We start from the raw sequence: 27,701 nt of genomic DNA, 5'->3' as shown, positions 1-27,701 counted from the left end.
CGGCTAGGCTTTAGGGAATTAAGGTTTCGATTTTAATCAAGCAATAAGATTCAATTTAGGTTATTAGGGATTGGATCTATTGCCTTAGGGTTTGGTTCTTAGGTTTTAGTTTTACCTAAACCTCAAGTCGGGTTGAATGGACCACCGAATAGAGAAGAACACGAGTTGATCGTTGCTGTCGGGTCGCGAACGGGTTGTTGTATGTCGCGAACGGGAGCAAGCAGCTATCGGGTCGTGAAAGTGATGGCTATCGAACGGTATCGGGTCGCGTCGAGCAGGCTGAGGTCGTGTCTCGCGAACAGGCTGAAGTCGCGAGCTGAGGAACGGACTGAGGTCACGTGCTGAGATCGGGAACACCTTGAGTATATGGTTTTAGGTTCTCGATCAGATTAGGGTTTGTCGTCGGGTTTAGGGTTTATCGTCGGGATGAGATTAGGATTTTAGGGTTCAGACTTTAGCTTAGGGTTTAGAGCGTAATCGTGCTGATAACGTGTTGTAAAACACGAGAATAAAATCTGTATGTTTATATCTTATTCATAAACATAAGGAGCCCTTTATATATAGGGAATTACACCGTCATAGAATAATGGAGAGACTAGAGAAATAAAATACAAATATGGAAAGAGTACAAATCATAAACTAATAAAGAAAAAAGAAACTAGAGTTTCTCTCTCTAGAACGCGACCGTTTCTCTCTAAGTATGGACCGGTTATGGACCGGTTATGGACATCCACAATATGATTTATAATGTAAATACGTGGAACATGGGTTGTTAACTTGATATTGTTTTAGTTGTTTGAATGGTTGATCATAAAGTATTATTTTAGGCCATTAATCGCATTTATGTTGTCCAAAGTTGTCTTCATCAAATCGTGAGAACGACTAAAATCAATTAAACAAAGATTATGCCAGAATTTAACATGAAAAACCCCGATAAGATGTAAATGGGCCTATGATTTGATTTGGCCCATTAATGGAGGATGAATGTCTTACAAAGAGGGAACCAGCTCCTGACTCACTGACTCATCCTTTGTACCCGACCTACGCACTCGCAACCCCTCACCTGCAGAAACAAAACCTGTACAATTCTTTGATCACTATTCATAATTATTTAGGTGAAAAAACCAATAGACTACGTAGATATCAAAAAGGAAAAAAGAAAAAAAAAATATTTTAGTTACATGAGTAATTTTTCATTTCAATTGTAATACATTATGCATATGCTCATTATCCATATAGAATCTAAGAATTTTCAACATGTTAGGATGTAATAACTATCCATCATCTATGGACCACGTTGTGAACATATTTTTGTCACAATGTATTTTCTGTCATTTAACCTTGATTTCACTAAGATATGAAGCTATTTGCTAGATAAGATAGTAACATCCCAGTTTTAGGTTTTCATGACTTTTATTATTGTTGGAATAATTAATCCATGAAGCAATTCCTCCTGCTATAGCATGGAAGCCGGTCTTTTCTCTTGATTAAACGTTTGCCGGTCCGAAGGTCACATTTTCTTCATACCTCTATGTAAATTGAAAACTTCTAATAAACAGAAATCTATAAAGTATTATTAACTTTCGATTATAGAAACATTCAGTTAGAATTAAGGTTTATGAACCAATATATTTTACTCAACTACTCATTGCTCCGTTGAACAATAAAACTATTTTGATATATTCTTCTATCCTTATTGCTTTATTTCATGTTTTCCTAGTAACACACAGAGTCCTGCTCTATTCTATCTTAAAAATTATCTATATACTGTAAAAATATATAAATTAATAATGTTGAGACAATGATAATTTATTAAATTATGTAGTTATTAATTTATAAAAAAAGTTTAATTTTTAATTTTTATATTTTCTATTTTAATACATTTCCTTATAACTAAAATGTTTTTACTATATATACATTGATTAAATATTAGATATTCGAATTTCATACTATTTTCCTTTTATTATTTTGTGTATATGAAATGTGTTTTATAGAGTTTAGATTGAATTTTAGATATAATTTTACTAAATATTATCAATATATATTGAAGTGTTAACAAATGTAGAAATAATTCCATTGTGAATACTTATTAATTTATGATTTTAATGAACCATATATTTACGTAATATTTCTAAAAACTAATATCTTATTATTTTACCGATTTGTCATATTTTGAATCGGTCGAACTCGAAACCCATGAAACTTATTAATCTGTTGTGTTTATTAATTTATCAAATATTTATTTATAGAGTTTTTAATGTAATATAGTCTCAGTATTAAGTTTAGTACCATCCATGGTACCTACCGATTATTTTATTTGAACTTATACATCTTCTTGATTTGGTAAAATGCCAATAAAGTTGACGAATCATCTTGAAAAACGAGTATAAACTAATCTGTCATGAGTTTGAATCTCACTTGAAACAAAGTCATAGCACAGACTGGTAATCCATGTTCCAAAACGCAGCCGTCTTGACAGGTTCGGAAGTTGACCGCAGCGATTATGTCCAAATCGATGTAGCCAGGCGTTGATCTGCGTAAGACTGCCTAATTTCCGCGTTGACTGCCTAATTTTCGCCTAATCCCGCCTTGACCGCCAAACTTTTTTTTTCGTCCGTGTAAGTTAAAACACGGTTGATTATTTTTCTCATTATTGACAGATTTTGTGTAATTATTCATTACTAAATAATTATAATTAGCTATCAAACCCAAAACAAACACATACATACTACATTTAGAGTTTTTTTGTACCAAACCCACCATTTACGAATCAAAAAAAGACTATTTAAAATTATATATATAAAATTATATAATTATATCTAAGAACTTATATCATCATTTTTAAAATTATCTAAATATATTTATTATATATTATAAATATATTAAATTCTATTTAGAATTAGGCTCCGTGTAATCTCCTAATATTCCGCGATTTTTTGGTAACTCGCAAGGTCTGAAGTTACCGTCCGACTAGCATCTCGCGTAGTTCCGAACAGGGATGGTAGCCCACGTCTGAATTTCGGCCATTAACCTTGGTGGGTGGGTCTGATTTTCCGTCACCTTACAATCCAGATGTCGACCGGGACTGGATCACCCATATTAATAATAATTATTGAAAAATTGCAAATGCATCCTTATTAAAGGACATGTTACCAACGTGGATCCATTTCTGAGATAACGACTCTTCCCTATTTCCACTATGTTTTGTTTTTCTTTTAGATCTTCTCATCCTCGACCTATTTCTTCCAGTAATGACAAAGTGACAATTCTATTTCTCATTTTCTTGTTGAGGATTTACAATAGAAAACATTTTTTCTCGTCATCTTGTCTTTATTATTATGTATTATAGGCCAACGAAAAATGGTTTTGTATAATTAAATAGTATTTGCGTTATAAACAAAAATAAAATAAGTTATAAAAAAAACAAAAAAATAAATAAATAGTATTTGGGAGCAGTTAATTTCAGATTGCGATATCACATATGCTAGTGCAATAGAAAAGATCCAGTTAATTAAATACAAATTTTTTTTTACCTGTTATTATGATCCTGACACGAGGGTTATGGATCTGAGCGCAATCTGACGCCCTATAAGAAAACATACTTAACTAAATTACTAACCGATAATACTATTAGCCACATATGTTCGTTCTCTACAACAGAACGCAACTCAAAACAATTTAGCCCAAGACTTAAAACTCCGAACAAAAAACAAATACATGTACTTATTTTAAAGAAACCAAAACATATCGAAGACCATCATCAACCATTGATAATATGCAAGTTGACCCTGATCTTTGGAGAACAAAAAACAATTAAATATAAATTTACTAACCATAAATGTGTATGCCTATAGCCAACTCTAGTAATATAACCTCTTAGTAATCTACTTCTCAATTCAGAAAACATAACTTCATATCCATCAAGTTTTTTTTGTAGACGAACATGACTTTTTATGCATTTAAATAGTATGTTTGCTTAAGTAATTAATTTTAGGAAAAAAAAAATATATATAAATAAAATACTTTCTCTCTCATCTCTCTTGCTCCATTTTCTCTCTAAACCTAAAACTGAATATGGTCTTTGATATCCACTGATGGCTTCTTGGGCACCGAAACCATATTTCCTTTTTCTTTGTCTAGTTTTCTCTTGGAGTTATTTTGATTCAATTATGGTTTTATGTTGGGTTATAACGGTGATGTCATCATTTATGGGTTAGTCTCTCTTCAGAGTGGTCCAGGTTGAACGAAGGTTTATGATTGAATGTTGGTTAGTTTGGGGTGACATTTCATTGAGATCATGCATATCTTTCACCTTAGAAGCTCTAGATCTGGTTTTGTATATGTCTGATTTGGAAGCTGTGTTATGGAGTCACAAGACGTTCTAGAGGTCTTTCTGTTGGAATTCATGAGTGTTTGTCTTATGTCAAGAGAGTAGTGTTTGTCTTATGTCAAGAGAGTATTCAGTTAACTTGTAACTGAATCCCCTTCAACCATAAACAGGAACTCACCATTCAAATATAGAGGCAACCAACTGGTGGTTGAATCCCCTTACATAGCTTAACACACAACCAAATGTCCTAGAGAAAACATTGGTCATATGAAGCAGCCTACACTATAACCAAGATCCTAGATAGTGAACTGGTTATGTGTGGCAAAGGATCTTTAGTTTGAATATATCTTTCTGCTATAACACAACACTTTGAGTTTGTATACTTAAGACTAAGAGGATTTAGAATCAGCAATCTAGAACTTAAGAAAAGATAAAGAAGAGTTTGAGCGAGTTTTACAAGTATTAGGCTGCCTTAAGAAAAAGAGAGTTAAGACAACCTCTAACCATAATGCTTAACTCCTTATATTATGAATATTGTTTAGACACAAGAAAGAGAGAGAGAGAGCACACGAATTTGATGAGAGAAACTTGTATATTGATTCTAGTTGATGTGACAAGAGATGGTGAAGTTCTTCAAATAGACAATCACTTGTAATAAACAATTACTAAATCTGAGAAATCTAAACAATTAATATTACAGGGTTCTGATCAGGACAAAGAGGATAAAACCAAGCCTCGCTCAAACAGATGAAGTGAAAGTGACATCAGCAAGGTGCATTCTTCATGGTTGGATAGTGACAAGTCCGGTTGCTTCTCTAAGCCCCCATGTGACTTCTTCTTGTCCAATTCTGACCAGAATTAAACCATTGCATCCAAACTTAGTTTACTTGAAGCTTCAACATGTTGGGGAACTTTGGATTCAGCTGTCCACGATTCACTGTCCATGATTCAAGTGTCCACGATTTGACTGTCCATGATTCAACTTCAACAATGGGCCATTGGCTTCTCTTGATGAACTCTCTTTTGATCTCAAACTAACTCATTTTCTCTGGTTATTCTCTTCTTCATTTCAACACTCCCATCAAGCTTGACCATAGGAGATCATTGGGCAAGCTTGGAACTGAGAGTACTTGCCTCATTAAAAAACTAAGTGTGGAAAACCTCATGGGATAAAACCATCACTTAGGGAAAAAGAGTGCAACTACCCTTAGCCTAGGGATTGACCAGTAGGTTTATGAGTCTTATGATCAAGTTTATAGACTCATAAACCCTAGACCATGGCCTTACTTCAATGGCAAGCAGACACCAATGCCTTCCTTGCTTCATACTCATCACACCTTTGAGCTTCTCCTTGTGGTCATGGCATGTCTCCCCATTTTTCTGGCTTCTTTGCCTTCATCATGGGTTGAGTCCAAGCATGCCTTGTTCATGAGCTCAAGGTACCTGATGCAAGAGATATAAATCGCATGTATCAACTCTCAAGGGGTAAACCTATTCAATCATAAGAATGAGTATAGATTTAGGTACTTCCCTTGCATAAGAAGAATGGACATTGGCTTCTCATGTTAACACTTTCACCTCAACCAAAGCTTATTCTCTTACGTATCTACCGCCATTTTCCTCGATCCATTGTAACTGGTTCGGTTTTGAAGCTTTGGGTTTTGATTGAGATCTCATGTCCATTTAGCAACGAGATTTCTCTTTCTTTGGCTTGCTGGAACTTTACCGTCGCCTTCCGATCAAAGTTGGATAATAATGTTTACAGCCTTTCTGGTAAAGAGGGTTTTGAATGTTTCAGAGGAAACTCATGGCTTCGACAGCGAGATGGCATACTGTAGCAAGGGTGAAGTGAGAAGTCCGACTTCATCCTTTCTTCATTTGTCTTTTGTGGTTTCAGTTGAGTTTATTGGTTTCGTCATCTCTTTTGCTTAGCTTTCCAATATTGAATTGTTATTAAGTTGATAGTTTTTGTTGTTTCACCTTGTGTAGACTGTCTTCGGAGACTTTTTTTGTTGTCCGCCGGCTTTGATTTCCAGTGATTGGTGTAATCACCGGCTTTATCATTTTATAATATAATATTTTCCGAAGAAAAAAACTTTCTTCGATTCTCAAAGTTTAGTTTTTTTACCGTTCACTGCATGTAATTTTTTTGGAATGGTTAGGAGGTACTAGATATTAAGAGCCATACATTTTTCTAAAACGAAATATAACCATGTTAAATTAACTTTCATTAAAAGAGTAGACGCCTCCTAGTGGAAACAAATCTATACCCGTTTGACCAATTGATGCGCCTCGGATCGAAGACCCAGGCCAGGATAGTGCACAACTCGACCCCAACGAGGTTATCCCTTCAGACCCAGCCGACTGTGATGTCTATCGTATTGACCCGCAGACTTCTGGAATGGAGCTAAGGCTGGATCCACGACCTGACGATGGAACTGACCGACCCACATGACTTATTCCTCTCCCTGGCGCACCAGATGATGCGACCCTGGTCAGTTATGCAACCTTGGGCGAGCTGGTCAAGCTGTATCGGACTGATTACCTAGGCGAGTTGAATCAAAGTGACACTTACCTAGATAAGATGGATTAGCTGAATACTCAAGTGAGCTGGACTAACACTATCCTAGACGAGCTGAGCTGGACTGACACTCACTTGGACGAGCTGAGCGAGCTAGTTCGATCTTCCGAGCTGGTTCGACCACCCGAGAAAATACAGTCGGTCAACTTCATTTCTGATGAACCAAGTCAATCTCTTCGAGGTTTTAAGTCATGTCCATGGGCCAAACTTATCAGAAAAGCTAAGGAAAACATGATGGACGAATGGGCTTGTTTTGGACTGCATTTGAGCCAAAATGTGGATCCAAACATTTCTATGGTTTACAACTTTGGCCTAAGAAGCAAACAAGATATTCCTTGGAGTATTTTCGACCAAGCAGTCAAAAGAGAGTCCCAAGACAAGCCAAAACAACGTGGAAGACCAGATCCAGTCTTTGTTTTCAGTCAACACATTTATGTAGTCAAGTCTTTTTTTGGTCTTCTATGTCTTGTTTTTAGCACATTCTTTTTTGGATTTCTACAACTTGTAATCCTATAAATAAGACATAGGAGCCACAAAATAAATAATTGAATTTCTCCTTTTTATGAGTTTATCTCTTTGTTCTTTGTCTAGAACACTTTTATTGTTTCTTGGTGCGTAATATCCAAGTAAACAGCATCCTTTTTGTTGGACTTGTGCGTCATATTAAGCAGCAACTGGAGTTGGGAATATCAACAGCCTTCCGCAACTGTTGTGCGACCCTTAAATCCACAATTTCTCATTTGATCCGTCTGAGATCATATCTCATAGTCCGGCTGAGTGATCCTTCCAAATCTAGGACATGTATCAGAGCAACTCAACCGGTACTATCTTTTCATTTTTTCTCATCTTCCATTTCTAAACACTTAATTCTTCTTCTTTATATATTTAATTCAGGCCACTACCTTACTTTTTCCATTTCTATTTAAAAAGAAAAAGACACAAGAAAGAAAAAGAAAGATCTAACAAAAACAAAAAAAAAATCGAAAGTTTAATTTATTGGCTAGGTGGAGGAAGAGAAATCATACTGGCTGAGGAGAAATCCAGTTTTGGAAAGTTTAATACGGATTTCACAAATCAGATCTCTTATCTTTCTATCTTGTGTTCATCCCTTGTTGCTTGGAGATTTCATTGGGTTACTCTGATTTGTTCTCTTAGAACATTGAGAAAAGACTCTTGAGTGACCACTAAATTTCCGAGAGAAACACTTGTATGACTGAGATTAAACACTTGAGAGTGTGATGATTTTCTTATCTGTTAACCTTTTGTGTTGAGTATTTTCACGGATAAGATGTTTAGTCTTTACAGGAAAAGTAGCAAAGCAACATCCCAACGACAAGCTATTTCTCGATCTTCATCTCAAAACTTGTTGAATACTTTTGATGAATTTGTTACTGTTCAGGAAAGGCTAACCCTAAGAAAACCATATGAGAAGCCTAACAAATGGTTCAGAGAGTAGTTTAAACCATCTAGAGATAAAGCTGATCAAAAGAGGCTTTTCCGCCAGGTTAATGTCCAAAGGTTTTGTGACAACTTTGAGAAGGAGATGATGAAAGCACTTAAGGACTTCAGCAAGAAGAGTACAACCACATGTGCACCTGTAGCTGAACAATCAATATTCATCAGTGAAAACCCAAAGGTAAATCTGAAAACAACCTTGAAGAGCTAAAAGATTTTTCAGATTCTTGAATGGATGAATATTATGAAGAGCTGATGAGCAGTTTGATGATTTGTGAGGATAATTGTGATCTTCCCTCTCGTGAATCTGATGTGATGTTTAATAATGAACAAACTATTGCAAAACTAACATTTTTACAACTGAAGCATCCGAGTAGTCTTATTCTATTTTCACATGATTTTGAGGAAGAGACATTCGACTACCCACATCAAGGACCGCTTCTTGGCACAAGGAGACCCATGGACGATGATCTATGTCCCATCTTTGATGAGGAAGACGATCACTTGGGAGACAATCTTGGTCCAATCTTTGATGAGGAAGCACCAAGAATCACGTCCATTATCATGGAGAACCAACTTTGCTTTGATCCATGAACAACTCCTGTCCCTTTGTCCACAGTGTTACAAGAGCACTGTAAGGAAGTTGTTATGATTAATTATCTTCCTGAACTGTTTGTTAAGATCAGTTCTCAAGATGTCAAACATTTTGGTCTAGACAAGGTAAAAGAATTTTGTGTTTCAAACTCTGTTTTTGAAAACATGATTAACTCCTTTAAAGTGTTTGAACTTGATAAACTCTCTGGTCAAAAAAGTTTTCAATATGGCAATGACATTAATTCTGATCTTGTTTTGAGTTTTGATAAGTTCAAGAAACATAACAAATGTTTTGATCATCTTGAAATGTTGTTTGAGCTTGTTTTGCAACAACCTGATTTCTGTTTTAGAAAACCTTGTGATCCCTTTGTTTGTTTTGAGGATAATGGCTTTGATCTGAGTTTTTCTAGTCATGAACTGATCACTGGTGGTTTGTTTGCATCCACTTGTGCCTTGGACGAACTCATGGTTAAGACTTTGCTGGAACAGAAATCACCTAGAGTTGAAACCGATTTTTGTGATTCCATTCTGAAACATGCTCATGCTTGTTTTGAAATGGATAGACCTTGGTATATGTTGAGATCATTGCTTAAGAATTGTGTTATTTAAACTTTGATGATATTTTTATTTACAACACATTCTTTGAAAAACATATTGAGCCTTTGATAAGTGATTCACAATCCGAACTTACTCTTTTGTGTTCTGATTTTGAGAAGGATATGCACGTTTTGAAGATGTTCAATATTATTTTGTGCCTTGATACTATTCTGGTCTGTAATGCTTACTTTGATGTGCTTGAAAAAAAACAGACTTGTGATGAATTTAACCATCTTGAACCGGTACAGCCGAGTAGTCTTGTTTCCTTTTCACGTGAATTGAAAGAAAACCCAGAAGAAGAGGACCAAATGAGTTCACCACCAGAGAAACTGTTGGAGCAATTGGACAGCACTGAACCAAAGGTGATTCTTCAGCCAATTCCCTGTCAAAGCCAAAAACACTGTAAGGATCATGGGTTGATTGTCTCTGCTCATCATGAAAACTCTTTGGTCAAAAGAATTTCTATGCAAGAACGAATCTTTTCTTGGTACAAAAATGTTTTGCTTGAGCATAGATCATTCCATGACTTGTTTTCATAGAGCTATGCATTGAAAGAAATTTGGAGTGGGAAAAAGCATGAACCGAAACTGCTAAGACCAGAGAATCAATTTTATTTCGTTCATGTTGAGAAGTTTTCGAAATTGGCACTTTCTCATTTTTTCCTGACAGTTTCACAGCTTTGCTTGATTTAAAACAAATAAACCAATGTTTGGCACTCAGTTTACTTGCTTGATGTTTACACACGTGCTTGATGATTGTCCTAAGAGCTTGAATCATGTTTTTGATGTCTTAAGGATAGAGAAACCCTTTGATTATTTCTTTCACAGATTTGATGTGGTTTCTCTAGTTGTTTTGATACCACAGGTCTGGGCGTTCGGGTACCGGTTGGGATTCGGGTCAGGTTTTTCGGATTTTGGTTCTCTTTTATAACACCTACTAAATCCAATTCTAGTAAATTTGCAAATACGAGTCGGGTTCGGATATAACACATCGGGTTTGGGTCGGTTTTGTATCACATCATAGAACCCATAAAGTAATCATATATCATTCGGATTCGAGTTATATCAGATCGGTTCAGATATACCTGAAATAAAATCTAAAATTTAAAAGCAAACAATAAGAAATATATATTTATTTATATATAATTAAGTATTTAAAGTAGTTATTTAAATTTTAAATACTTATTGTTGATACCATATCAAAATAAATATGAAATTGAATATTTGAAGTATATATTCATGTTTCATATAATTATATTGTATATTATTTTGGACATTCGGATCGGTTTCTTCGGATATCTTTACGGATTTTTTAGTTTTTTCGGTTTACCCGTTCGGTTCGGTTAATAACACTTCGGGTTCAAATATGTTTTGTACCACCTTACAAGATCCATTCGGATATTTTTAACATTTCGGACCGGGTACAGATCGGATTTTTTGTTCGGGTTCGGTTCGGATTTCGCATTATGGATTTTATGCCCAGGCCTAGCACATGATAAGCATGATCAATTCCCAGGGGGAGCAAGCACAGTAGGTCGACAAAAGACTTATGTATCAAGAACTTGGAACTGGAAGTACTTGAGGAAAATAACTTCAGTAATCCAATGAAGTTTTATTCAGAAATTCTACTCTGCTTACATTCTCTCCTACTTGATCATTTGCTTAGTATCTGATTTGTTTCCTTTTGATGTAGGAGATACAGATTTGAGGTCAAATATTTTTGAAGAGGAAGGGAGTGATGCGCCTCGGATCGGAGACCCGGGCCAGGATGGTGCAAACCTCGACCGAAACGACGTTACCTCGTCGGACCCTGCCGACCGTGATGTCCTTCGTATCGACCCGCAGACGTCTGGAATGGAGCTAAGGCTGGATCCACGACCTGACGATGGAACTAACCGACCCACGTGACTTATTCCTCTACCTGGCGCACCAGATAATGCGACCCTGATCAGTTATGCAACCTTGGGCGAGCTGGTCGAGCTGTATCAGACTGATTACCTAGGTGAGCTGAATCAAAGTGACACTTACCTAGCTGAGCTGGATGAACTGAATACTCAAGTGAGCTGGACTGACACTCACTTGGAGGAGCTGAACGAGCTAGTTCGATCTTCCGAGCTGGTTCGACCACTCGAGAAGATACCATCGGTCAACTCCATTTCTGATGAACCAAGCCAATCTCTTCAAGGTTCTAAGTCATATCCATGGCCCAGACCTATCAGAATAGCTAAGGAAAACATGATGGACGAATGGGCTTGTTTTGGACTGCATTTGGACCGAAATGTGGATCCAAACATTTTTATGGTTTACAATTTTGGCCAAGAAGTAAACAAAATATTCCTTGGAGTAATTTCGACCAAGCAGTCAAAGGAGAGTCCCAAGACAAGTCAAAGCCGTGTAGAAGACCAGATCTAGTCTTTGTTTTCAGTCAACACATTTATGTAGTCAAGTCTTTGTTTCCGGTCTTCTATATGTCTTGTTTTTGGCACATTTTTTTTTGAATTTCTACAACTTGTAATCTTATAAATAAGGCATAAGAGCCACAAAATAAATCAACGAATTTTCTCCTTTTTATGAGTTTATCTCTTTGTTCTTTGTCTGGAACACATTTCTTGTTTCTTGGTGCGTAATATCCAAGTAAACAGACTCCTTTTTGCTGGACTTGTGCGTCATATCAAGCAGCAACTGGAGTTGGGAATATCAACAGCCTTCCGCAACTGTTGTGCGATCCTTCAATCCCCCATTTATCATTCGATCCTTCTGAGATCATATCCCATAGTCCGACTGAATGATCCTTCTAAATCTAGGACGTATCACCAATACTAAGTGATCCAATAGTTTTAATCGTTAGGGCAACTCTTCGTTGGTCACAGATGTATATCTCTGTTAACTGCATCACGAGTTTGCATGTTTTCATGCGTCGTCTCTTTCGTTAGACAAGAACATATATATAAATCAAAATTGGTTCGTACATCAATAAAGAAACAGTTTTATTAGATTAGGAAAAAAGAGAGGCCATGGTCTGATGATGAGAATTGAGAAGGGATTTCACACGCCCGACCAAGGAGGTTGGTTAATGTGGGGGAGTCCATGTTGGTCTCAGTGGCTTTTGGAATGTGAATTTCTATTTCTCCTCTTCGGTTTTGTCAATTTATCATTCAATCTCTTGTATTTTTCAATTTTTTTGGGCAAATGACAAGTCCTCATTTTTTAAAAAAAATTGGTGAGACATAGTTTATCCTTTGTATGTTGCAACGACCCGCGCCTGACCAACGACCAAAATGTTGTTTATTTTGTTGACTGCAACCTACGACCAAATGTTGTTCGTTTCATAATTTTTGGTGCAATTTTTTTTATTTTTTAATTATTTTTTAAAACGATTTAAAATTGCGAGATGCAGCTGGTGGCACAATCAGTCATATGACATCTAAATGAACCACAACATGCAACTTGCGATTGTGACCTGATCAAGCGATCAATTTTTCGACTGTAAAACAATCAACGAACTACAACCTGTGAGTTATCGCAGATTGGAGTAGCAAAACTAACGATGCCATATATAAATGATCTACTAACTTTGTGTTAAGTTATACGATATAGACGACCAAATAACATATCATATATTCGACGACAGTTGTTGCAATAGACGTTCTCTCACGAGAAAAGAAAGTAATCAAACATGTGTTACAAACGAAGTCCGATCCGAATGCTAAATTTAAAAACAACAACAATATTTCATGTCTGTTCTTTTGATACAGAAATAGTCTATCCAAATAATCTATTTTCATGTTCCTTTTGTGTTGTTTTTCCTTTTTTCACTCGTGCTACTGTTCTAAAAATTAAACATAAATTGCGACCTTTAGTTTATTCTCTTTTTTTTTTTGAAACTACCTTTAGTTTATTCTCTTTGACTCAGTTGTGCAGACAACGAAATTTTTTTTTCTAACGCTGATTTATTATGATATTACAGTTATGATATGAGAAAGATTACATAGACGATTCGACAACCGACAATACTATCTGCCTTATGAATACCTATGTCTAACTGCATCACCAGAGCCGTCCTATAAAGATCCACGTCTGACCAGATTTACTTGTATCATGTTGAAGTTCTCATGTAAGTCTTTCTTCCGTAGTCTACATAATTGTTTAATAAATCGCTCTTTCCAAGGGATTTGAAACCTGGATTTTCCGTAATCTGCAAGAAATTGCATAGTCTGGGATGCGAACCCCATACCTGGATCTAGAAGCCTTTAAACTTTAACCAGTAGGCTACGGTGCTTCCACGAGACTTAAAGTTTAGGTATTCATGTATTCATTCACTTTTGGATTTTTTTTTACGAGTCAGTTTACAGATCTAGTGAGGTTTTATATATGTTTGGGTAGAGTTTGACTACATGTAATTTTGTTTAAAACCCAATTAGATCCGTTAATATTCAGTTAATAATATCACATATTCATATATTTTCATTGTTAGATTAAAATAAACATGAGATTTAATTTGAATTGTGAATACTTATTTAGGATATTAACAGATCTACAAATTATATTTTCAAAATTTTGGATATCTATTAAAAACTGGAATGGATTTAGATTATACCAAATTTTAAAATATAATATACATGATCAGTTTGTGGATTTTTAACTTAAATCGAGTAAATACTTAGAGCAACTCCAAAAGTAGTATTTTACCGTGGAATTTTTAAGTTATATAGCTGTGTATATATATATATTAAAGATTATTTAATTAAGAGTATAATAAAATTCTTGAAAACCCAACCAATAGTATTCAAATTTGATACTATTTGTTGGGTTTCTAATAATTTTAGTATACTTAGGCCACGTGCGTTGGAGGGTTCTCGGAGGGGTTTTTCCACCAAAATATAGTGGTGGGCCCCACAAAAACACAAAAAAGGGTAACAAAAAGCCCAGGTTAAGGATCGACTATTGTTGGGGTTTTGGACTGTTCGTGGGCCCCACTGACACGTGGCAGCCCACGATTGGTGCATTTTTTAATTTATTTTTTTAATCAGAATTTTTTTTTTTTTTTTTTTGAGAAACCCATTAAGGGTTTTATGGGATAAACATGCTCTTATACACAAATATATAATTTAAGAATTCCATGATAAATTATTACCATTTGGGTTGGTCTTATAGGGGTGTATTTCATTTCAAATTTGAAGCGATCTATTTAAGTGAATTTTAAATGACTAAGAAATTTGGTGTGATTTTTTATACTATTCTGAAATTTTATCTAAAACCAATAGATTTGAATTTTTATTTTTATAATTAAAAAATTCTTATATTTTAAAGTGTTTTCTAAACTCAATAGATTTGTCATTTTAATAAAATCACCCAAGACTCCTAGTTGAATACTTTTCATACTATTGTTATTAACTTAATATTTCATAAAATACTTAGAAATTCACTGACATAGTAAGTTGTAAATTTAGAAGTTTTCAAGTTATTTGAGAATGTATAAATATGATTTTTTAGTTAAAATAATACACATTCAAATTCTATAGTTTTAGCTAAATTTCTAAAGTAGTTGAACAAAAATCATATTAAATTTTCTAATTCATAAAAGGTCATCTAACATTCATTAAAAATCAAATTACTTCAAACTATACTAAAACGAATAAACTAAATCTCACGCTCTCTCACCTCAGCACCTTCTCTCTCGCGACTTCACTGAATTGAGTGTTCGAATGGAAGGGTGGGACAAAGGCAGATCTCCCGCACAAGCAGTTCTCTCACACTTAAATCACAATTCACTTTTTTATGTTTTTAAAAGGAGTTCAAGCGGGAGATCTAAATGCAGTTCAATATTTTGTCTTTTTGTGGAAAACACAGGAGATCTGCATGCAGTTCAATATTTTTGTATTTTTGTGGAAAAAGCGGGAGATCTGCGTGCAGATCTCATCCGCTAACATTTAATGGTGTTGATCTGCCATTTTTTTTGCCAATAAATAATTTTGTTACAAACAATTAATTTAAAATATATTTATCTAATTTTATAAATAATGTACAATGATTAGCTCAAACTATATAGCTCACATTAATACAATTTTTGTCATTTTAAAATTATAAACATGATGTTCAATCGCCGACAAAACACAACATTTTCTAAAGAAGAAGATATAAATCTTCCTACATAAATGTCGGCACGGATAAGTAATTAATATTTTTTATGTTTTAAAATAGGTAATATAGGTAAATGATTGAAATTTTGTAAATCTATTGAGAGAACAATTTTAAATGGACTCTTAACCGAGAATGCGTATTTATTGAGTTGTACGATCAACTAACTTTTATGACCAATTACCGTTTTAAAGATTCTACACCCACTAGTAGAAAGTTTCGCAGTGATAAGTTCAACAAAGAGTTTAATATTAGCGTAACCTTCCGGTTTTCCAAAGAAAAATTCGATCAACTAGAATGAAAATAGAAGAAGTACAAGTATCTTATGAAAAATTCTATAGGCATTTTAGTCGATTCTACAACATTTGAGATATTTGTTTTGATATTTTGGTGTAGTTTATATTGTTTTAATATATAATTTATAGTTTTGAATTGTTTTTGCCATTCATAATTTATAATAAATTACTTTATCTGCTTGATATGCATTTCTCCTGCATAATTTACTTGTTATGCACTTTTCCTGCTTAATCTGCACTTGTCCCGCTTGATCTGCATGATCTGCTTGATCTGCAACGCTTGAACTGCTTTTACCATTCATACCCTGAGTTTTGCTCCGGCGTCCCGCCGCGTGTGCGCGCGCGTTCCGGCTCCGGAGGCTTCACCCTCTCGTGCTTGTGCTTCATGTTAGCTGCTGCTTCGTCTCTCTCTGGCTCTTCGGATATGCGTGAGGATCTGGGGCAAGGGTTTTGATCCGGAATGTGCTCCGCTCGAGAGGAGTTACGACTCCAGTTGTCGTTCTGCTTAATTGGTTTCTTGGCGAGGTGGTGGTTCAGAGACTCGAGGCGGTAGTCGGCTTTTTGGGTTCAGGTTGAGATCGATTTCCCCTAGATCTCTTCTGGTTATCTCTGTACATGCGGGGGATGTCGACTTGTTTCTTCAATTAGGTTCAGCAGTGGTCTTCTGCCTATGTCCTTTGGGTTTCAAGCGGCTCAGGAGGGAGGGTTTTGGTTCTCGGTGGTATCGTTAAGAGTCGACTCCTCCATGTCCTAAGCCAAAGTGTGCTCCGGTGGGTTCCTTTACCACGGCGGCGAGTCTTGATCCTTAGTATGCAGGCGGTGATGGTACTTAGGATCTGTCAAGGCTCGTGTTGGTGTTGTAAGCGGTTTCAAGAGGCGGTGGTCTATGGCTCCTTGTTGGCCATTTGCAGTGACATTTTACTTCTGATCTCCTCTACAGGTCTCCATGTTTTGATACTCCTCTGAAGGCGACGGTCTTCCCTTAGGAGTGCTCTCTCTGGTCTTCTTTGTTCTCCCGTCTTCGCCGACACCGGATACAGGATTTTCACAGCACCGTCTTTAGTCCTTCGGTTCTCGATGGCTTCTGGTGTTTGGCTGTTCTGTAGTCATTGACCGTCATCGTGTCGCACCTGGTCTCGCTCACATCCCAGACCACTTGGGTCTCGCTTGAGTTCTTGTGGTGGTGTGCGTGTCATGTCTGTGCAGGTTATAGAGCTTCAAGTCAGGGAGTAACATTGATATCTTGCAAGGTTTGGAGCAGCATTGGCGGGTGTACAGGTTTGTCCGCGCCTCTCTTTTGGTAAGGGATTTTTGGTCCTCTCGCTTAGTGCATTGCTCGCGCTTCATTGATGGATTAGATTATAGATTGAGATAAGATCATCCGAATCCAGCTACTCCAGAAACGACATGGGGAGACTCCGACATCCGAGGAAATGAGGTGAATTTCTCCTCTTTGTGGTTCTCGTTAATGGTTGAGAACGGCTTTTGATTTATGAGGATTACGAATTCGAATTAGCGGAACGCGCCGGAGATATGGGTCGAGTGAAGCTAGCTAGAAGTTGTTTGAATTGGAAACTTTTGTTCGAGTCGATGTCTGTAATCGAAACCTGTATGCCCGGTTCGGGATGATTTTATAAAAATTTCATTAAAAAACAAAAAAAAAAAATTTACTTCAAACTATAGACTGAATACAACTTCAATAAGTTCTTTTTGTGCTTAGATTCAGTTCGGTTCTCGTGTTCATAAGAGTTTATAAAATAAACAAACCAACAATAATAATTGGGATAATAGATGAAAAATACACTAGTTAGGAAGCTATGATTAGGTTATAAGCATAGAGAAAAGATACAAATCCGACGTGGCAGTCTAGGGAGCTTCGCTAACCATTCCCCCAAACTCGAAGCCCATAGACTCACTATTAGACCCTCATCACTCTTTTTTCTTTTCTCTTTCTTCTTCTCTCTCTCTCTCTCCTGATTTTGCCCTCAATTATTTATACGAAAAACGCCACTGCTCTGCCCGGCGGCGAAGCTGGATTTAGCCGGAATCTGAGGAAGGAGATGGAAGGAGGAGTGTCTTCGGCGAAGTCAATACTGGAGAAGCCTCTGAAGCTACTAACGGAAGAGGACATTTCTCAGCTCACGCGCGAGGATTGCCGCAAATTCCTCAAGGAGAAAGGTTCTCATTTCCTTAGGTCCTTCCTTGTTCGAGAGAGGAAGATGGATGGAGATCCTCTCTGATTTTGTTAATTTAGTTTTTGAATTTCTCTCCTCTCGGTTCTTTTCATTTTTTCTCTTTCCCCGAGAATGGCGGCTGACACGTGTCGTAACAGGAATGCGAAGACCTTCTTGGAACAAATCCCAGGCGGTCCAGCAAGTTTTATCCCTCAAAGCTCTCTTTGAGCCCGGCGACGACTCCGGCGCCGGCATCCTCCGCAAGATCCTCGTTTCTTACCCTCCAATTCCCTCTCGCGTGAGCTTTATTTCTCTCATCTTCTTCGATTTTGCTTTTCTTTCCCGTCGATTAGGTTTTGCGTGCTGATTTTTTTTTGTTGACAGGTCACAACACCGTCGACTGAGCCAAGCAACGAGCTTGGTCAGATTCCTTTCCAGGAAGATGATGGCCCATGCCTCAGGAGAGATTCCCCCAGATCAGCTGAGTTTTCTGGTGGCTCTGCTCACTATCTAGCCGACAAAGACAGCCACAAAACACTCTCTCCCAGGTTTCTCTTGAATATTGTTTAGTTGGTTTCATATCATTTCCCTGAATAAAATAGAAACTACGTGTTTAATGGCGAAGTTGGTCAGAGAGTACTCTGCTTATATACTAAAATCACATCCTTTCCATGAGAGAGTATCGTGATTATATAGGGGCTTTATTTTGTATCTTTTGTGTTGGTGTTTCCAGATCTTCTTGTTTTTTTTTCTGAAATGAAATGACTACCTTTCATCATTGCTACTTAATGTTGCTTACTCCACTGGTCAGTTTAGGAACATGAGTTTTAGGTTACTCCATTTACTGTATAAACCAAAGCTGAATATATATATGGTCTCGCTATGATGTGTTTCTTGTCATATAAACCAATTTGCTACTCCAATGTTGCTGTCTGTAATATTTACAGCAGAAGCCCAGCAGAAACAAGTGCGCTGGCTGGGCAAATGACCATATTCTATAGTGGAAAAGTTAATGTATATGATGGTGTACCACCTGAAAAGGTAACATTATTGTGTCCTGCCTAAAAAAAAGGAAAATCTTGATGGCATGTTTTTTGATTATGCATCTCTCTCTGTACATTGTTTTGCAGGCTCGGTCAATCATGCACTTTGCAGCCAATCCTATTGATTTTCCTGACAATGGTGTTTTTCCTTCTAGTCGAATGATTTCCAGGCCCGTGACTAAAGGTACCAAAGCTTTTGTCAGTTGATAGATGGATGTTTCAAACTTGAAATGATTTTGTTTCCATGTGTGTTATCAAACTGGAAAAGTGAATGGACCTGCATCTCCAGCTTTTCTGACAGATGTTGTACATCTTAGCACCTTTTTGTGCCAGATGTTTGTTTATCTAGTTTGAATCCCATTTTCTATTTCTAGAATCAAGTTTCAAACAAATAGATTATTAGATGAAACTGTGATTCCATTTTGCAGAAAAGATGGTGGAGCATCCTCATTATGGCCTTGAGAAGGCAAACGCTTCTCGTGATTCTGGTACAAAACAGTGTTCTCTCATAACCTTAAAGATATAGAAACCTGTTATTTCTAATGATGCTTAAACACCTGCTTTCACCTTACATGCTATGCTTCTTCGTTTTCACTTTAGGCAGATAAATTTGACTTGCTTCTTCTGCTTGATATTATGAACTGGGAGTTCTGTTAAATGTTAACCATAGTAGTTCTCGTGTGTGTGTGTGTTGGTCTTTCTGAAGAAGCGGAGGGTCAGGCGAACAGAAAAGTGTCGTTGCAAAGATATCGTGAAAAGCGGAACGAGAGGTACTTCGAAGAAACGATCCACAAATACTTAGGGGTTATCTCCAAAAGATCGGGGGGATACTAATGTGTGTGTTTTCTTTGCGAGGAGAAGATTGTTTAAGACCAGAAAGGCTCCAGGAGTGGGATCATCTAGCTCGGAGATGTATCTGAACCATAGTCAGCCACTGATGAACGCTGCTGCATATTCACAAAACCCTAGTGGCGGCACAGGAGGAGAACACCAGTCACCTCAAAACCAGACAAGAAGCCCCAATCTTTCAGTTGATCTGAACTGTGATCTAAACAGTGAAGGTAAGAATTAAGAAAATAACCAATCATATTGAAAATTATAAATGGTTCAAATGATTTTCCGTCAAAGCTCTCATCGATTGTGTTTTCTAGATATCTAACACGATGCAAAAAAGCCGGGTTAAGCTCACTCAATACACGAAGGAGAGGAACAGTTGATGTTCTTTTTTTTAAAAAAGTGCCATGTACAAAAAGGGATAAAAAAGCAGACAAGGAATGTTCATTGTGTGGAAGAAACATGGCTTAAGAATGAGCTGGAGGAGAAGTCTTTTTGTTGTTGTTTTGTTTTGGGTCTGTAGTTTTGAGTTAGGTTAGTGACGGGAATGTTCTTTGTTTCAACATAGAGGCAAAGAGAGAGTGAGAGAATGGCTGGGGGATTTTTCTTCAGGTCTGTATTATGTAAATGTTGACGCTTCTGAAAATGAGACCTCTTTTTTATTTGATACCAAAACTTTTGAGTTTCCATTGCTACCAGAGCCGGTCTTTCATTACAAACAAGCTCATGAACACATGAGATTGGGGGTTAGTAGGTTTGTTAAATATTCTGGGGCCAAAATTTCATATTAGTCCTCAAGATCAGTTGACTTAGTTTTGTAAAATTTATGTATAAAAATGTCTCAGGTTTGAAGCGTGTATGGACACGATTTCTTCTCCTTTCTTCATGACCATGAATCTTTCTAATTATTGATAATGTTTAATTCATCGATATGCAAGTATGTATCATGTTCTTTTTTCTCAAAGATTCTGTTCATGCCAAACAATTTAATATGTAGAAAAATAAAAAAAAATTCCATAAATTACTTCTTTTCAAATGTGCAATAAAGTCAAATATTTTTTCTTCCTACACTAGAAAAGTGAGGACCCGGCTCTTACTGTTATGGATCATGCAAGGAAGTAACGCGGTGCGAAAAGCCTGTCTAATGTTTTCTGCTATGGTTCAATTGTGTTGGAATCTTCTTAGAATTAGAATAGGTTTTTGTTAAGGAAAAAGAAGTAATGGAAAATTGTGATAAGGACACCATATGGTATGAGGTCATTTTATTTGTTTATTTTAAGGCATGAATGAGAGAGAACTCAATCAAATCGGATGTTGTCATGTGTGATTATTATTTTTATCTCTCCAAACAACGATGGATATGGTCGGAAACGCATCTCTAGGGTTGACACATGACTAGGGGTAGTTTAGTCTTTGACCAAAGAAACCAAACCCAACCCAACTCTCTCACTTTATATTTTTTTTTCCCTAATTTCGAAAAAGAAGATATTCATTCTATTCGCGTGGTTTTGACGACGAAGAAGGGAACAACGCATAACGAAGACGACGATGGGTGAAGCCGTGAAGGTATCATCCTCTTTCTCCTCCGCTTTTGATTTTTCTCGCCGATTATTTTCCGGTTTTAGCGATTTGTGATTTCGTTGATTCGATTCTACCATTCTGGATAAATCAATCGAATCTGTTTGTGGGGTTTAGCAACAAAATGATGTCTGTCTTCTTCTTATTCTTCTTGTGTTGGTAAAGGATGGAAGAGAAGAAGTGATTCAGGCTTGGTACATGGATGATAGCCAAGATGATCAGCGACTTCCTCACCACAAGGATCCTAAAGAGTTTATCTCTCTCGACAAACTTGCAGGTCTGTGTGTCTTTATTAATATGTGCTGTTCTCTCTCTGCTTCTTACATCTCTTATGTAATGTTTCTGTGCAGAGCTTGGAGTCCTTAGCTGGAGACTTGATGCTGATAACTACGAAACCGATGAGGAGTTGAAAAAGATCCGCGAGTCTCGTGGTTACTCCTACATGGTTTGTGATTCTGACCCCTTTATTTCATAATTGAGTGCTAAATGTTTGATTTTGATTAGGACACACACTTCAGAGAGAGATGTTTAGCTGCTCAAGCCTTATTTATAGGTCTACCATATCTAGTAGCCTAAGGCTGAATTTAACAAATTATATTATAAAGTTGAGTAGTGAGCACTTAGTGAAAGGGTGGGTTTATAATTAAGGATGTCTTGGCAGATTGTTTGAAGGATAGATTTTTTCTAGAACAAGACGAGTAGTTTTACAGCTTTGAGTTTGATTCAGGACTTTTGTGAGGTATGCCCAGAGAAGCTTCCAAATTATGAAGAGAAAGTAAAGAGCTTCTTCGAGGAACATCTCCACACTGATGAAGAGATCCGTTACTGCGTTGCAGGAAGTGGTACGTGCCTTTTTTTTATTGGCTACTTTACTTTAAAAAAAAAAAAATATATCACTCCTCAATCTTTAATTTCCTTGGAAAAAAGGCTACTTTGATGTGAGGGATCGCAACGAAGCTTGGATCAGAGTTTGGGTGAAGAAGGGAGGAATGATAGTCTTGCCTGCTGGAATTTATCATCGCTTCACCGTGGATTCTGACAACTATATCAAGGTTTACATAAACTACTACATACGTGCTTGTCATTTATCATATATGTTTTTTGGTTACTTAGAAAATTAAAAGCTCTGGTTCAAACAGGCAATGCGTCTTTTCGTGGGTGAACCGGTGTGGACACCATACAATCGTCCACACGACCATCTTCCTGCAAGGTACATATGCCATGTATTCCAACTCATCAAAAGCACAACTCTGTGCTTTTTCTCTTATGCGAACATTACAATAACAAGAAAACTTTATTGGTTTTGTCTGCAGGAAAGAATATGTTGATAACTTCGTGAAGAAAGCCATTAACGCCTCTGCTTAGAGAGCGCGCTCTCTCTCCTGCTTCCAAAAATAAGAGAGGTTCTATAATAAACTTGGCCTACAATAAAGAGAGATCTTGAATCGATAATATGCATGTGGAGAATGATGGCTTTGGTATGCATGTGTTGTATACTTATTAATAACACTCTGTTCGTCTTTATTTACAATCTTTGCCGTGTCCGTTTTACGATAAATTGTATCGACTCAGTTTGATCATATATTTTCCTGCGTACGTTTCTTTGTGAGCTGTGTTCAACTAAGGGGAAATAATAAGAGTTGTTTATTGCTGTGTGGGTAATATATAATGAGCCTTATTATACATGTCAAATGTATTCTCTTGTTTGTGAAAGCTAACAATATAAAAAAGAGAACTTTGCTAAAAGAAACAAAAGAACTTATCTATTGTTCTTTTAAATCATTTTAGGGGTTTTTGTCCACTCAGAATTAATTGTAATGATAATCTCATTTTGACCCTCTAATTATACAATTAAAAAACTTCTAAAAATAAATTAGTTTCAAACATATTTTCAGTATTAATTTTTTTCCTTTTTCTTTTTCTATATTTTTTTAAGTTACTAAGAGCATCATATCATTATCTATGTTCCCTCTTGAATCTTTCATTTCTATATTTAATTATAATTTAGAAACTAAATGATAAAAACAAAATATAAATTGTTGAAGCGCCGTAGCTTATTGGTTAAGGTTTAAAGGCTTCTACACTCAGGTCTGGAGTTCAAACCGCAGACTATGCATTTTCTATTTTTTCATTATTATTATTGTTAGAAACGTGTCGAGAATCCCCCGCTGGGAGCGCTTTAAAACTCTAAGTGGTAATGAATGAAAAAAATTGTGACAAATTTTTTTGTTCTTCAGAATTTATACCAATTAGGTTAAATTTTTGGTCAAATTATTGATAGCTATATCTTACTGTTTTTCTCTAAATTTTTCGTGGATGAATGAATTTATAAAAACTAAATTTCCTCTTGCAATTCTGATGAGGAATCAAATGAACAAAAATTTCTATCTTTTACTTTTCAGTTTCTCAAATGCAAATTTATTTTTCATTTTGTTCATTTTTCTATTAATCTGGTGGTCACCAATCAATGAAAAATCGACTTTTAAGGGGTAATTTATGTTATCATCGTCGAGATTTTCTTTCTGATGTGTCTTGGTTCACTGGCGAGTGTAAAGTCGGTGTCACTTCTCTCAATCCTCCTTTCTCTTTCTCATTTCTTTTTTTCTATTTCCTTCTTATCGGTTATAAACCCACCTTGTTATTTTCATTGGCGAAAATTAATTATTCAACAGTGGAACAAGCTTTCCTTCACTGGTGGTGATCATTAGGTTTTTCCCTTATGTTCTTATTCCATCGCGGTTCCTCCTTTACCAAAAATTAAAAGTTAGAGTTTTGAGATTCCCTTTTTAATTTTATTTGTGTTCGTTTTAGTTGATGTACATATACAGTTTAAATTGCACACAATTAACTATTATAATCTAAGAGACTGATTCACGTTTAGACATTTGAATTCCTCTCTCATTTTTTTTTTGTTTGGTTCAATTTCTATGAATATGAGATGTTGATATTTGTGAATGTCCTGTGTATATTTTCACATGTAAAAAAGATCAATTTAGTTAATGGTAGGACTTAGATTGTAGTATGCGGTATTATTTGATAGTGTTCAAATTGAAAATCAAGTTATATGCTGTTTATAATCAGAACTTGAATGCCTAATATGTTTGCTGTTGTTGGCAAATGTGAGATTAAGTTTGATTGCCCATTAGGTTCTATGGTCTTGGCATATTTGTGTCATGTTGTTTTGTGCACTACAAGAAAACAACTTGTTTCCTACAGATGATTTTCGTCGGAAATCCGTCGGAATAAGCCACTTCTGACGAATTTCCGACGAAAAAAGCCGTCGGTTCTAACTCGTCGGAAAAAAAAAATTCGTCTGAACTCGGATTTTTTGACGAATTTCCGACGAAATTCCGACGGACAAATTTCCGACGCAATTCCGACGGATAAATTTCCGACGAAATTCTGACGGATATATTTCCGACGAAATCCCAACAGATAAATTTCTGACGAAATTCCAACGGATAAAATTCCGACGAAATTCCGATAAATGATATCCGTCGGAAATTTTGTAAACTATTTTAAAAAATAAAATAAAATTATTTTAAATATAACATTTTACTGAATTACTTAATAACAAAATTTAAAAATCATTTATAATAAATATTTTTAATTCTTTATATATAAATAAAATAAAATTTAAAATTAGGAAAACGTTTTTGTAATATAATTATTTTTAAAATCGTTTATAATAAATTTTATTATAAATTTTTTAAAAATAAAGTGTTTTATAAATTGAAAATATTTATAGATAAAGAGAAATCATTTTAAGAAATTTTTTAAAAAAATTTGTAATTGTTGAACCCATTTCCTAAAAATTGAAAAATATTTTAATTAAATCTAAAAAAACACAAAAACCTTTTCTAGATTCAAAAGTTCTAAAAAAAGTGAAAATTTTTTTGATAAACTTTTGAAACCAGAAAACGTTTTATAAATTATAACAAACTTCAAAACTTTTTATAAGAACTTAATTATTTCTTATAAGAAGTTTAAAATTTTTTATAAAATCATAAAAACGTTTTAAAACAACAACAATAATAAAAACTTGAAAATTATATATATCTATTTACATAAAACTTTCAAAAATTATAAAAACTCCAAAAAGGTTTTAAAATTTTGAAAAACATTTTATAAAATAATAAAAAAAATTTTAAATTTCACAAAACAACAAATTAAATAAACAAACCACAAAATCACAATCAAAACCTATCTAAACCACAACCTAACAACAAAACCTAACATATAATTCATAAAATTCTTCATCCTAACATAAATCCAACATTTAAAACCTAAAATTCACAATTTCACAATCAAAAAGTAACATAAGTCAAATGAGAAAAGGAAAGAGATGATTTACATAATTTGTGAGGTAGATTTGAGGAGTTTAAGACTTAGAATCGCCAGATTAGAGAGAGAAAATCTGAGAGCATTTGTGTGTGTTTAGAGAGAGAGAGAGGAGAAATGGGGAAGAATAAGGGGTTTACGCTTTTATATTAAAAACTTCTGACGAAAAGTGTTCGTCGAAAATCCGTCGGAATTTTTTATTTTGGTTCTTTGCGAAAAATTAGGCGGGCTTTTTCCCGGGCAAATTTAATTTTCCGACGAATATACCATTTTCGTCGGAAATTCGTCGGAATATATAATTTTCGTCGGCAATTCGTCAGAAATATATTCGTCGGAAATTTGTCATAAATTCCTCCAAAATTTCCTACGCATTTCCGACGAATTACGTATTGGGGGTTCAAAACATAGAAAAAATAGAACGATAATAGCCACTGATAATAAATTGATGACTTTTAGGGGTTTAAAATCTTCATAATGTTTAAAAACATTTAAAAAAACACAAATTAAAGATTATAAGATGGATCACCGGAAAGTATATGCTTAAGTGTATAAGTGTTAACGACAAAGATTATGTATCCGTCGATGCATCAATCGCAAGAGTATATATATATATATATATATAGCTTAAATAATTGAGGTATTATTAACTCACATCATATTTATCACTTAATATATCCGGTTTGACATTTATTTTGAATATTTCATATCTAAAACTCAATTTCGTCGGAAATTCGTCGGAAATATGTGACGAAAATCCTACGAATGTTATGCAATCCGTCGGAAATTCGTCGGAAATTTCCTAAGAATAGATTCGTTAAAAATTCGTCGGAAAATTTTGACGAATTTCCTACGGAATTTTTTTATTTCGTCAGAAATTTCTGATGAATTTCCGACGAAAGCATAAACCTCAAATCTATACCCTAAATAGTTTAATCTTCCTCGGGACTCGTCGGTATTTCGTCGATTATTTATGACGAATGAAATTTCATCGGAAATATGACGAAATACCGACGAATGGTAAATTTTCATATTTCTTGTAAATCCGTCAGAATTTCGTCAGAAATGTCCAACGAATATTTCTTCCGTCAGAAATTCTGTCAGAAATGACTTTGTTTTCTTGTAGTGGTGGTTCAATACAATTTGTTTTTCATTTTGGATGTATATGAATTCCTTGAACGAAATCTTTATTTTCATGGTTTATAGGAATAACTTACTAATTGTCAAAACACATAATTGAAGAAAATTTTGAATTTCTTGTTGATAAGATTAACAACAGATGCAGATTGACGATTCTAAAGATATTGAAGATGGATCTTAAAGAGTACAACGAAGTGTTGAAAGACTATGTCTTTGGTATTATTGTGGCAATCAATGAACACAATCTTGGATACTCAGGGAAGGTTATTCACAGCTTTATATACAAACAAATAATTTTTTTCAAGCTACACGAGTTATGGTTTCTGTTTGCAAGGAGGTCTATTTGGTTTTCAATGCAATAATGTCATATTGTGACTGGACTCAAATGTAAAGATGAACCCAATATAGACTTTGAAAATTAAAAGGATGATAAGGGTTATGGAGTAGGATGCTTATGTGAAATGGAATGATCAACATAAGACAACTAAGGAGGAGCACCTTAAAGTTTGTAACAAAGTGTTCATTTTTGGACATGGTGAGCCTAGTGTATATGTGTGTTATACATGAATTAATCACTGCTAAGGATGACAAGATGTATATCTCT

General features: G+C 35.4%; 2 protein-coding genes across 5 annotated transcripts; both read left to right on the top strand.

Moving 5' to 3' along the window:
* Positions 1-17,895: 17,895 nt before the first annotated feature.
* Positions 17,896-20,730, top strand: LOC106372736 (protein TIFY 4B). Of its 4 annotated transcripts, none has more exons than XM_022694908.2 (9): positions 17,896-18,168; positions 18,323-18,462; positions 18,549-18,712; positions 19,112-19,205; positions 19,295-19,391; positions 19,636-19,695; positions 19,881-19,977; positions 20,069-20,268; positions 20,359-20,730. In XM_022694908.2, exons 1-9 carry the CDS (start codon positions 18,051-18,053, stop codon positions 20,364-20,366), a joined length of 978 nt encoding a protein of 325 aa, XP_022550629.1. In that variant the 5' UTR covers positions 17,896-18,050; the 3' UTR covers positions 20,367-20,730. The 4 variants fall into 4 exon arrangements, with proteins under 4 accessions (XP_022550629.1, XP_022550630.1, XP_013668474.1 ...); XM_022694909.2 differs by having other exon boundaries at positions 17,897-18,168; positions 19,115-19,205; XM_013813020.3 differs by having other exon boundaries at positions 17,902-18,168; positions 19,115-19,205; positions 19,914-19,977.
* A 714-nt stretch (positions 20,731-21,444) lies between these two features.
* Positions 21,445-23,221, top strand: LOC106372737 (acireductone dioxygenase 2). The gene is made up of 7 exons (XM_013813021.3): positions 21,445-21,607; positions 21,785-21,896; positions 21,970-22,064; positions 22,347-22,461; positions 22,547-22,671; positions 22,759-22,829; positions 22,933-23,221. The coding sequence occupies exons 1-7, from the start codon at positions 21,590-21,592 to the stop codon at positions 22,982-22,984; spliced, it is 588 nt and encodes a 195-aa protein (XP_013668475.1). The 5' UTR covers positions 21,445-21,589; the 3' UTR covers positions 22,985-23,221.
* Positions 23,222-27,701: the final 4,480 nt, after the last annotated feature.

Source organism: Brassica napus, chromosome C1, assembly GCF_020379485.1.
Source record: "Brassica napus cultivar Da-Ae chromosome C1, Da-Ae, whole genome shotgun sequence".
Classification (NCBI taxonomy): domain Eukaryota; kingdom Viridiplantae; phylum Streptophyta; class Magnoliopsida; order Brassicales; family Brassicaceae; genus Brassica; species Brassica napus.
Note: the sequence above shows the minus strand (reverse complement) of the source record. Positions and strands in the feature narration are given on the sequence as shown.